Source organism: Zalophus californianus, chromosome 17, assembly GCF_009762305.2.
Source record: "Zalophus californianus isolate mZalCal1 chromosome 17, mZalCal1.pri.v2, whole genome shotgun sequence".
In the NCBI taxonomy this organism is placed as follows: domain Eukaryota; kingdom Metazoa; phylum Chordata; class Mammalia; order Carnivora; family Otariidae; genus Zalophus; species Zalophus californianus.
The window spans coordinates 17,835,444-17,847,393 of record NC_045611.1 but is presented as its reverse complement, the minus strand read 5'-3'; the positions used below and the strand labels follow the sequence as shown (position 1 = coordinate 17,847,393).

At 55.5% G+C, this 11,950-nt stretch overlaps 1 protein-coding gene across 2 annotated transcripts; it reads left to right on the top strand.

Moving 5' to 3' along the window:
* The first annotated feature begins 264 nt into the window (after positions 1 to 264).
* On the top strand, positions 265 to 10,625 carry PLA2G15 (phospholipase A2 group XV). Of its 2 annotated transcripts, none has more exons than XM_027620234.2 (6): positions 265 to 476; positions 3,230 to 3,386; positions 5,884 to 6,002; positions 6,251 to 6,349; positions 6,750 to 6,974; positions 8,697 to 10,625. In XM_027620234.2, exons 1-6 carry the CDS (start codon positions 362 to 364, stop codon positions 9,206 to 9,208), a joined length of 1,227 nt encoding a protein of 408 aa, XP_027476035.1. In that variant the 5' UTR covers positions 265 to 361; the 3' UTR covers positions 9,209 to 10,625. The 2 variants fall into 2 exon arrangements, with proteins under 2 accessions (XP_027476035.1, XP_027476036.1); XM_027620235.2 differs by having other exon boundaries at positions 6,875 to 6,974; positions 8,697 to 9,196.
* The last annotated feature ends 1,325 nt before the right edge of the window (positions 10,626 to 11,950 follow it).

Sequence of the window (11,950 nt, the reverse complement as noted above, 5' to 3'; positions counted from 1 at the left end):
GGGTACACAAGGCTGGGTTGGGTATCCAGCAGCGGCGAGCTGGGTCCGGGACTGAGCAGAGAAGCCAGGCTGAACCCGGATCGATCGATGCGATCGATGCGATCGATGCGCTCGGCGCGCGGCGCGGTCCAAGGAGCTGGCCTGGGAATCGCAGGGGCGAGGCGGTGAGCTCCGACTGTGAGGGACGTGCCTGGCGGCGAGTCCCTATTGGCAGGCCGTTTGGGGGAGGCGGATGCTGATTGGCCCGGCCGCCGCGGCCGAGTGCGGGCGGTGGGGTTAAGCGCGTCGCCGCCGCCCCGGCCTAGGCGCGAGCACAGAGCGCTGAATCCGCACCTCGGACCTGTAGCGGCGGTGTCACGCAATGGGTCTTCGCCTTTGTCCCTACCATGCGGCGCTGCTCCCGGGTGGCTTCCTGTGCCTCCTGCTCTTGGCGGATCCGGCGCTCCCGGTCGGACGTCCCCCTCCGGTGGTGCTGGGTGAGGCGCGCGTCCAGTCGTGGGTCCGTGTGTTCGTGGGTCCGGCAGGACGGGCTCCGGGGCGGGGGGGGTGGCTGTCTTCCAGGTCTGCATCTGCTCTGAGCCTGGGGTGGGGGAGCTTATGACTGTCTTGCCTCCTGGGTCTGTCCGTCCACCTCCCGCCATGCTGGGCGCGGTGTGGTCAACCTCTGCTCACCTTCTCCTGTAGAATATGGGGTAAGTGGGAGGGCTACGGTGCGGTTGTCCCTCAGTCCTGTGTCTGCGTCAGTCCCAAGCGTTGCCTCGCTTTATGCCCATTTTTTAGCTGGAGAGACCGAGGTCCTTTGGCCCCACTCCTGAGGATCGCCGGGGAGTTGGATGTTCTCGGATTTGGTCCCCAGGGTCCTCATTGTTGGTTTGGGCATGGCTAGGAGGCTCTCTTGACCCTTCCAGCCCCATGTGTTTCAGGAGGCATTATTAAAAGGAAGCTTTCTGAGGAAAGAACGGCTCTCCTAGCCTGCCACCAAGACTTCCCCCACCCCCAAACTTATCAAATGGGTGGCCTTAGGCCTGAGGGAGGAGGCTTAAGGGAATCTGAGGATGGCTAAAGACAGGTAAGGTTTGGGACAGTGGCTATGAACAGACGTCAAGGAACATGCCTGTACTCTGCCAGACCAATTTGGACTGGGCTATACTGGGACTAGATGACCTTCCCTGCTTATCCCCTCGTGGCCCTGGCCCCTGCAACTCCACAGGAGCCACAGTATTACCCTGTGGTGGTGGACAGGGAAGAGACTTCTGTCTTCATTCAAGCATTGAGTTGGTGGCCAGCCAGGACTCCTAAAGGCAGAGACATGTTACATACTGAGTCTGCTACAGCATGACCCCCATGCTCTTTCTAATGGGAATATTTTAATGGGGATGATGCAGATTGCAGAGGCGTAGGGTTGGCAGGCAGTGTGGTCCCAAGGGGGTCCCCCATCAGGAACTCTGGGCCAGGAAATACCCCAAGGGGATGCTGGGCTCAGGTTCACCATGGGATTTGGGCAGACATGGCCCTGCATTCCCTAAGCTTGCAGGGGTCCCCAGAGATGAGGTCTGTGTTGGGCAAGCACAGAGAGTCCACCAACCCAGTCAGGAAAGGCTTCTTGGAGTGTGTAGCTAGAGCTGAGGCCAGGAGAGAGTACCAGGAAGAGGAAACTACATATTAGAGGGAGGGAGGTAAGCAGTCCAGGCTGTCTGGAATGGAGTTGGGGAAGGAGTGGATTGTGCAGGGCCTGTGACTGGTTGGGTCATCTAGACTTTATCCTCTAGACCCACAGGGGGGCACAGGTAGGCCTAAGTTCTGAGTATGAAGGGTGTGGCATTGGGAAATGTGTGGTCCCTGATGCACGCAGGCTTTTTGCTTGGATCACCGCGCTCATTAATTCATTCAGTTCTTGGTTGTCCTAGGTCACAGCAGAGGAGCCTTATGCTCCACCCAGAGTCACAGAATCCTCATCTGCCTAGCTTCTCAGAGAGTGAAGGTATTGGCATCAATCCTGGGAAGCCCCATGGTGGCAGTGGAAGAGCTGTTCCTGTGCACCAGAGCAGGAACCTGACCTTGGCCATCAGAGGATTGGCATCCCAGGGTGACCAGCCTCTATGAGTGAGACCCAAATTGGTGGTAGAGGAAGCAGAGACCAGAGAAGTGATACAAAAGAAGTGGGCAGGAGGAAACTGTAGCAAGCCATTTCTGCCCCTCTCAGCCTCAGTCTCCTCATCTGTAAAGTGGGCATTGTAAGGATGTTCTCTCCCAGTGTTATTTGCAGTGAAGGGTACATAGATGTCCTAGTTTTAAGCAGCAAGGGGCTTAAGAAATCACCACACAGCCTGTCCAGGACAAAGGGCATTCAGGCACAGCAAATCTGGTAGCTTCCTCATTTAGCCAATTCCTTTTGGTGGAGACAGTGACCAAGGTCTCTGCACTGTCATGCTGAAGACTCCCCACTTCTGCATCTGTATTGCTAAGGGAGGTGAAGGCAGGTGTCATACCTGCCTCCCATGGTTGCCCTGAGGACACAGATGATGTACAGGGGAGGGCATGCCCTCTTCAGGGCTGGGTTCACAGAGCCCCGAGAAGGCTCAGGAGAGCCAAGAGCTGGTTGTTCACTCAGGGATCATGAATTCTAAATGGGGATGTGCTTGGAAGGTGTCAAGAGCATGGCATGTAGAAGCAGGTGAGGCCTGAAAGGCCAATGGGAGCAAATATTCTGGGAAGGGCCTTAATATTGGGCAGTGAAGCCATGGGGATGGGTTTGAGTGTCACAAGGGCCCCAGGGCTCTGTGTAGACCAGGCTCTGTGTAGCTGGTCTGTTGAGCAGCTTGGGCAGAGAGAAGTTATCCTTGGGGCCTGGGCATACCACCCCTACTGGGCCATGGCTGGAATGCGGTGATGTTTCAGGGTAGCCATCTCTGCCACAGGGGCCAGGTGTGCTGAGAGGCGAGGGCCCTGCAGATGGTCTGCTCCCTGGAACCTTACTGGGCTCTCAGTAGGCTGGCAGCTACCTCTTTTCATTGCCCCCCTCCACAAGCCTGCCCTGGAGTGCCTTCTCTGGATTCAGTTTTGGTTGGTTAAGTGGCCCAGTGCTTTGTCCTGTTTCCCACTCCTTCTTTGAGTGAACAAGGCCCTCCTCTGTAGCCTGGGACAGCTGTGGTAGAAGGCCTTTGGGTTCGAGCCTCAGGGGTCCCCAGCCTGGTCCAGGGCCTCACGCGTGCTCTGTGTCCCTCTGCAGTGCCCGGTGATTTGGGCAACCAGCTGGAAGCAAAGCTGGACAAGCCAACGGTCGTGCACTACCTCTGCTCCAAGAGGACAGACAGCTACTTCACGCTCTGGCTCAACCTCGAACTGCTGCTGCCAGTTATCATTGACTGCTGGATTGACAATATCAGGTGGGGGCTGGGGCACAGACGCGGTGCTGCTCACCAACCCAGCCTAGAGAAATCTCTAGAACCCGTTTCTGTCTCATCCCCACTTCAGCACACCCTGAGGTCACTGACCTCTTGCCCTTCTCCTTTCCTCAGTCTGAACGGCACCATCTCTGCACCCTCCCAGACAGAACTTTCTTCCCTTTCCTGCAGCTCTTGTCCCAGCCTTATGCCTTGTGCTTCACACCCTCTGCGTGAATTCTTTTTTTTTTTCTCTTAAGATTTTATTTTGGGCGCCTGGGTGGCTCAATCGGTTAAGAGTCTGTCTTCGACTCAGGTCATGATCCCAGGGCCCTGGGATGGAGCCCTGCATCGGGCTCTCCCTCTCCCTCTGCCCCTCCCCCTGCTCCTTCTCTCTCTCTCAAATAAGTAAAGTCTAGGGCGCCTGGGTGGCTCAGTTGGTTAGGCGACTGCCTTCAGCTCAGGTCGTGATCCTGGAGTCCCGGGATCGAGTCCCGCATCGGGCTCCCTGCTCGGTGGGGAGTCTGCTTCTCCCTCTGACCCTCCCCCCTCTCATGCTCTATCTCATTCTCTCTCTCAAATAAATAGAATCTTTAAAACGAAAGAAGGAAAGAAAGAGAGAGAGAGAGAAAGAGAAAGAAAGAAAGAAAGAGAAAGAGAGAAAGAAAGTCTATTAAAAGAAAAAAAAAACCCTGCACCTAATGTGGGGCTCAAACTCACAATCTCGAGATAAGAGCCCCATGCTCTACCGATTGAGCCGACCAGGCACCCCCTTACATGTAGATTCTATGCTCCAGCCCCTATTCATAGATTCAGTATGGCCTCCACTTCTTCCCTTGCCTCTGAGTTGGCCACTGGCCCCTCAGCTTCTTGTTCCTCCTGGGACATACCAGGTCTCCATGTCTTTGTGCATGTGGTTCTTTCAGCCTGGAATCTACCTCTACACCCTTTGCCTGATAAATTCCCTCCCATTCACCCTTTTAAAACCTAAGCTTGGTCCTTCTGGAAAGTTTCCCTTGCCACTCCCCAGAGCTCTTAACCTTTCCTTCCTCCAGGCCACATGCCTATTTCCTTTCATCCTTGTCAGGTGCCAAACTTTGCTTCCAAGGATGTTTCCCTACTAATAAGATAATGTTTTGGGAATAACTCCTTATCGAATATAGGCACTGTCTATATTACATACTTTCTTTCATTTAGTCTTATAGCAACCCTATGAGACAGGTACTGTTTTCAGCCCCGTTTACAGATGAGGAAATCTGGAAGCTCAAAGATTACAAAGTTGCCTAGGGTCACTTAGCTCATAAGTGGCAGAACCAAGACTTAAACCCAGATTGTGTGACCCTAAGACCCAGCTCCCTGAAGACAGAGGTTGTCTCTCTTTTATCTTTATAGCAGTAGAACCAGGAACACAACTGGTGCTCAGTAAATGTTTGAGCTGAATGGAGTCTCACAAATTAAATTTTTTTCCTGGAGACATACTAGCAGGTTCTGCAGGTGCCTTGCCTTTCCCTGTTGTTTATGACATCTGCTTTGTTGACTTTTTCCTCTTCTGTACGTGATCAGGGTTATTTCTGGGCTGTTGATCTGCAGTTCTATTTTTATACGAGAGGCATAGTCTCAGGTACTGCCAGTGGGAGGTTCAGGCTGATACTGAGAGGGGCTTGTCTACCTTCATTGGACATCTGACCTGTTTAGAGCGGCTTTGGATTTGTAGAAAGTTTTCTACACTTTGCTGAGTGGCCACTGGGTTCATCCACAGATTGCCCTAGAGAAAATGGGTCCCCAGGACCTATTATTTGGATCAATGTTGGGTATCTTGTCAGCTTTCTGTGGCTGATCTTAGGGGGTTAGGACTCAGGGCCACCAAGGATCGCAGGTCTAGCCTGTGTTTCCTTGGGCACATTTGTCTCCTTGGTATCAGGGAGGCCAGAACAGGGTTCCCGGCTAGCACAAAGGTTTCCTCTTGTCTCCCACCACCCTGTCCGTCATTTTCCAGGCCTTGCCCGTCCATCCACATAGCAGCCACAGGTGTTTGGGCCTTAAGGTGGGGGTTGCTCTGTTTGGTTCTGTTGTGTGCTACACTTACCCTCTCCTTTGCTTGTGTCGTGTTGGGTGGTAGGAGGTGAATCCATGCAGATGGGGCAGTGGGAGTGTGCAAGATTAGGCTGACTGCCTTTTGGGTCAAGTGTGGTGTGGATGGCAGAGCCAATTTCCCAACCAAATCCAAGACCTGCATTCTGCGGTAGATAACATTGAGAAGGAAATACTGCCTTGATGGGGCTCCTTGGGTTAATCTTTGGAATGAGTCTTGGTTGGGGTCTCAGGTGGGTATGGTTACTCTGATCTGTGCTTCATAAACCTGCTTTGTTACTTTTTAGTCTCCCCTATACTTGCCAAACATGAGGATAGTAAGGGAATATGGCTCAAGACACAGAGCAGTATTAGGACACACCAGGTTCAGTGTCACCTCTGGGTCATCAGCTCAATCCTCCCCTGATAGGCTGGTCTACAACAGAACGTCCCGGGCCACCCAGTTCCCAGATGGTGTGGATGTGCGCGTCCCTGGCTTTGGGAAGACTTTCTCACTGGAGTTCCTGGACCCCAGCAAAAGCAGTGTGGGTATGTAGCCCTTCCTCATGCCCTCCAGGGAACGGGGCTGGAAGTTCTGCTATATTTCCAGAGTGGGAGAAATGCTGTTGGTTTGAAAGGGTAGCCTGTAAACTGTCTCTCGGCAGTGTAGCCACTGAGCCTTATAGCACTCCTTCGGGGATCTTCTGCAGTAGATGTCCCGGTCTCCTTGTTGGGCGTGGTGTTGGGGGCAGGCACTGGCTGTACTCGCCCTAATTCCCATACATTACTGTCTGCAGGTTCCTATTTCCATACCATGGTAGAGAGCCTTGTGAGCTGGGGCTACACACGGGGTGAGGATGTCCGGGGGGCCCCCTACGACTGGCGCCGAGCCCCAAGTAAGTGGTCACTCTTGCTTCCTCTGTGACGTCTTGGGAGGTGGGGACGAGGAGGTCACAGCCACCATAGGCCCTGGGCTCTCCCCTGCCCCCAGGGCCTCTCGTGTCTATCCCAGCGGTCACAGCTGTCACCCCCTAGTCAATCTGTCCTGTCCCTTCCCATCCCTCACCCCAGGATTTCTGGGCCTCGGAGCCCTGGGGAGAGCTAATGAGGCTGAGGAGGAGAAAAGGAGCTCCTAGGTTTCCTCCCTTCCTGGAAAGGGAGGGGAAACCAGACCATTCCTACTTGGATTTTAGCATTTTCCCCACCCACCTAGTCCTGGATCTGGCCTGAAGAACATTTAGTGGTTCAGGTCCCAGGACCCTTCCTTTCTGACCCCTGCCTGGCTCTGGCCTACAGATGAAAACGGGCCCTACTTCCTGGCCCTCCGGGAGATGATCGAGGAGATGCACCAGCTGTATGGGGGCCCTGTGGTGCTGGTTGCCCACAGCATGGGCAACATGTACACACTGTACTTTCTGCAGCGACAGCCACAGGCCTGGAAGAACAAGTACATCCGTGCGTTTGTGGCACTGGGTGCGCCCTGGGGGGGCGTGGCCAAGACTTTGCGTGTCCTGGCCTCAGGTAAGACCCTGTCTGACCTACCCGATACGGGGGCTGATGTGGCAGGAATGGTGCCCTCTCTTTCCTTCAGCAGTGTCCTCCTGGGAAACCTCGTGTCTTTTCTCTTGGGTGAGGATCGTTCTTTCTCCAGAGCGGTATGCTTTTCCAAACATCTCTTTTCCCAAAAGAGAGCCTAACGCTACTTAATTTCATCTCTCTAGTTGGTGTCCTTGGTTGTCTGTGTACTTTTTTTTGCAGCGTGTCCGTGCACTGGCCCAACTGTTGGTCACACAGGTACTTGATTGTGCTTATGTGTACACACATAGGCTGTGCTCTGGCCTGGCTGGCCTAACTTGGTTTGACCCAGAGTTCTTTGGGGGAGCCTTCTCCCTATCTTCATGCCCACCTTTGCCCCACAGAAGGAAGGTTGGGCTACAGTTTCCTGTTTATGAGTTACACCTCCGTCTGTGGCAGTGGGGAGCCTTTGTGGGTAATGCCGGGAGGAAGCAGGTGCAGATTTCTTTGGGCCTGCTTGCCTGGCAGGGGGGAAAGCCACCTCCTTCCCCATTCCTCCCCAATTCACCTGCCTTTTCATGACTGTCAGAGCCTGCCACCTGTAGCCATGGGGCTTTCCTCCCTCCCTCTGCTAGGACTGCGGGGTGAACCCGCGGCCCCTTACTTGAGGAGCCATGAGCCATGGCTATGCTAAGCATCTGAGGAGTTTTCTTCCTCATATCATCAGCACTGCCTGACCTACTTGTTGGTCAACTGATAGTTGCCATCACGTTAGACTCAGTGTAGTGACCGTGGATTGGCTGGACAGTGAATCCAGATACAGTGAGGACTCATTACAGCCACCTACTCTGTCCAGCCTGAACCTGAAAGGACAGATAGGGGCATGCCTGAGTTTGAGACAGGAGCTGTGGTGGGGCTCAGGTTCCAGCCTTTCAGAGCCTCCCTGTGAGTCCCCTTAGAGCTGTGCCTCAGATTCTGGGAGACTGTTCCGGCAGGCCCTGACAGCGGGGTGGTAGTCATGGACTAGCTAGGGGCTTCCTTTTCCTCAGGGGTCCTACAGCCAGACCCCACAAGAGCTGAAGGCCTGTGGTCAGTCAGAGAGGTGGGGTGATGGGTGGCTGTGGGTCCTGAATAGATCAGACGGCCCCTATTTCCAGTTCCAGCTCACTCCCCAGAGGCCCTCACTGGCTGTGTGGTTGGCATTCCTGTGTGAGAAGGGTTCTCGTTCTGCCTGCAGCCTCCCCTCCTGCCTCGTCTCCTGCAGGCCTGGCTGCCCGGGTTAGTGACAGGCCGATGAGTGGGATACGACCAGGGCTGGCTGGTGGCAGGCCTGAGACTGAGCCTAGGAAAAGAAAAACATTTTCATAACTCCGTGTAAGCAAAGAAAAAGAGGAATGTGTCTGTGGGCTGCCAACGTGCTGATTCACCTTCAGCAAGGTCAGTGCCCACAAGCCCGGTGACAAGCGCTCAGTGGAGGGTACTCCTTACACAGTGAATCACCTTGTGGGTATGTGCTGCCTAAATCCCTGGTGATGAAGTGCAGAAGGAAAGAAACAAGGCCTGGTCGTGTGCTTCGCAGATGGAGCAAAAATAAAGGGAACATGGGAGGTGCAGTGACAGCATGGAGGCGCTGGAGTGCTGACTGGGCCCCTCCCTCCCCTCCCCGGGGCCCCACAGAGGCCCAGCGTGTGTTCCTGAGCACAGACTGAGCTAGCCCTCTCCCTGCAGGAGACAACAATCGGATCCCGGTCATCGGGCCCCTGAAGATCCGGGAGCAGCAGCGGTCTGCCGTCTCCACCAGCTGGCTGCTGCCCTACAGCTCCACCTGGTCGCCTGGCAAGATCTTCGTGCGCACACCCACAACCAACTACACGCTGCGGGACTATCCCCGCTTCTTCCAGGACATCGGCTTCAAAGACGGGTGGCTCATGCGGCAGGACACGGAGGGGCTGGTCGAAGCCACGGCGCCACCTGGCGTGCCACTGCACTGCCTCTACGGCACCGGTGTCCCCACGCCAGACTCCTTCTACTACGAGAGCTTCCCAGACCGCGAGCCCAGAATCTGCTTTGGCGACGGTGACGGCACCGTGAACTTGCAGAGTGCCCTGCAGTGCCGGGCCTGGCGTGGCCGCCAGGAGCACCCAGTGTCGCTGCAGGCACTGCCGGGCAGCGAGCACATAGAGATGCTGGCCAATGCCACCACCTTGGCCTATCTGAAACGTGTGCTCCTTGGGCCCTGATCCGTGCGCCAGGCAGGGCTGTGGGACGGCCTAGCCACGGCCGTTCGCTTCTCTTGTCCTTTGGGGCTCTCGCCGCCCGGGAGTTCAGCAGCTTGGGACTGACTGCCTCAGGTCCTCAGTCTCGGGTTGCGACATATCTGCCATTGGAAAGTGCTGTTTCTTGTCCTTCCTCTGTGGGAGTGAGGAAGGAAGAAAGAGTCTGGACTCACTTGGGGGATCCTTGCTGGAAAGAATGCTGCTGCTGTTGGAATTGCTGTGACCTCAGGACTGGCTCCGCAGGCGGGTTGGTGCCCCAATCCTGAACTCAGGGGCCATTTGTTCTAATACTCCTGTGGCCTTTTCACACTCACCCACCAGGCCCTGGTCCCTCAGTCTTCCTGTGAGGGCTATTACTGAGCTGTGGTCCCTGTCCCTAAAGGTCCCAGGGATGGACTCCTGGTCCCTACGGTGATCTTCCCACAGACTGGCCACAGGTAGGCTTGCTACTGGCTGTGAGTGGCTGGAGCTGCTGGCTTCCCCATGGCCTAGTTGCTCAACAGCCTGACTGTGGCTTTCTGGAGGCAGTCTGGTTCCTCCTGCAGACAGGGGTGAGTTGTGTTCTCCGTAGTTCCCAGGTACTGGGCCATTCACTCCTACCTCCCTCACCTCCAAGAACAGCCTAGCTCGGGATCGAGCAGCAGGTGGCCCTCCATTTCTTGGGGGCGCTGTCCCAGGAGGCTTGATTCCCCTTGGTTGTGCTGTTAACCCACAGTATTGATGCTGGTTCCCTTTGCCCTGGGACTGTGGTTCAAGGATGAGAGCAGGGCTCAGTCTCATGGCCTTTTAGGTACTCATGAAGAAAACTCAAGGAAGTAGCGAAGGCCATTCAGAGGGACCCTGAGCTGCCCTCTTGATAAGCCCACCACCACATTACCACCCTGCCCTAGGGTTTTTCTAGCACCCAGGTGGGCCGGCACAGGGCTGAGAGGAGGTAGGGCTCTTGCCCGTCTTGCCCAGCACCTACTCCCGCCAGGCAGCTCACTGGTGTTAGTCTGCAGAGACTAGCCCAGAAACTTGAGTGGGCCCCTGAGAGAGCCAGGTGGCTTGGGGCTCCCCGGGTAGTTTTTTGTCTGCTCCAGAGGTGCTTCATGGGTCTTGCTATAATAGCAGGGATGGAGAGTCTGGATCTGCCTTGGTGGCAGTCATCTCCAAGTGGGCGATGGCTGTAGGCCAAGACTTGAGTCTCGCCTCTAGGATGGGACCCCAGAACCACAGTCGGGCCGGACTGGGCTGCTCTCCCACCAGGTTTCTGTGGAGCTGGATTTTCTCTGTTGGGAACATACCCAGCATCTCTCTCTCCTTTTATTCCTGGATTGTGGGCCCCTCGTGGAGCTCTAAGCAGGCTGTACCTTGATTCTGGCAATAAAAATTTTCTGGATGCTGTAAAGTACCCTGGCTGAGGCTCTGTTCTGAGCATGAGAGGAGGGAGGTAGTGGAGGGGTGAGGGGGCTAGAGAGGTAGGTAGTCGGGCTAGACCCTTCCTGGGGCCTTGATGGGTTCTCTCAGCACCAAAGCATGGCTCCTATGCACCTATTTGGGCCTTACCCTCCTGCCCCATCTCCTGGAATCTATTTCCCCTCCTGGGATTAAGAACCAGGACCTGAAACATTCCCACTGGAATGTGGCTCCTGCTTTCCCCCTGCTCCTGCTTGGCTGGCAGGCCCCACATGCTGCCACAGAGCTGGGGGCAGAGGACAATCCTTCAGGTCACCCTGGCTGGACTCTGTCTCCCAACCTTTTTGTCCTCTCTCACCTTTCAGGTCTCAGCATCTTTTGACCCTAGAGTTCTTTTTAAGACACCACCCTTCTACTTTGTTTCTTCAGTTTGTCTGCCCACCATCTGTCTCCCTTGGGACAGAGACTGAGGGAGGAGGAGAAACTAGGCTGAGACTAGGTCAGAGACCAAGATGGGCAGAGACAGGGACCAAGACTGGGAACCAATGGAGATGGATAAAGACAGGGAAACAGAGAGCCTGATACAGGGAAACATGTATAGGGATGGGGTCCAGGATTGTCTGTAGTGCAGAGCCCAGAGAGGGGGTTGAGGCCTGTGGGGGTGGTGGGAGCCCCAGTTCCTGGGGACCTGTCCTCCCACATTCACAGCTCAGCTCCAGCCAAGTCCACTGAGGCCTCCACAGACACATGGACACTGTTGTGCTTCTGTAGCCACCACCTCCCCGCCCCCTGGGGCTCAGGCTTGAGGACATTATTGAGGGGCTGGTGGTGAACAGGGTGTGGCGGCTGTTTAGAGCTCCTTGTGTAAACTGTGGCCAAGAGCCACATAGGAACCGGCTGTGCGGGGCCATTTAGAGCGAGGGTGGCCGGGCCCTAGTCTCCTGAAGCCCCTCCTCCTCCCGGCCTGGGCTTCAGGCTTCAATACACCCTGGACCACTAGAGGGCGCTCTGAACCCTCACTGCACTAGTTATTGGCCAAACCTGGAAGAAGGGTGGCCCAGAGAGGGTGAGGACGCCCAGCGATACATGGGTCCAGCTGCAATTGCTTGCTCTGGTAAAAGGGTAACAGCACAAAAGGGTGCAAACCCTTACCTCCAGGTCCTACCCAGCCTGAGTCCCAGCTCTGCCCTGACACCCACCCTCCCCTGCCACTCCTTGTGGTGGCCTTAACAGCCACCTACTCACCCGTGACCTGTTTTAGCCCCACTGCCATCCTTGGTTTCACAGCTGCAGAGAGAGAGCATGGAG

Excerpts from the sequence above, each read along its gene's own strand:
- PLA2G15 (XM_027620234.2), top strand. The coding sequence starts at position 362 with ATGGGTCTTCGCCTTTGTCCCTACCATGCGGCGCTGCTCCCGGGTGGC. Across the intron at positions 477-3,229 it reads TCCCCCTCCGGTGGTGCTGG|TGCCCGGTGATTTGGGCAAC; the intron begins GTGAGGCGCGCG and ends GTCCCTCTGCAG. Across the intron at positions 3,387-5,883 it reads TGCTGGATTGACAATATCAG|GCTGGTCTACAACAGAACGT; the intron begins GTGGGGGCTGGG and ends CTCCCCTGATAG.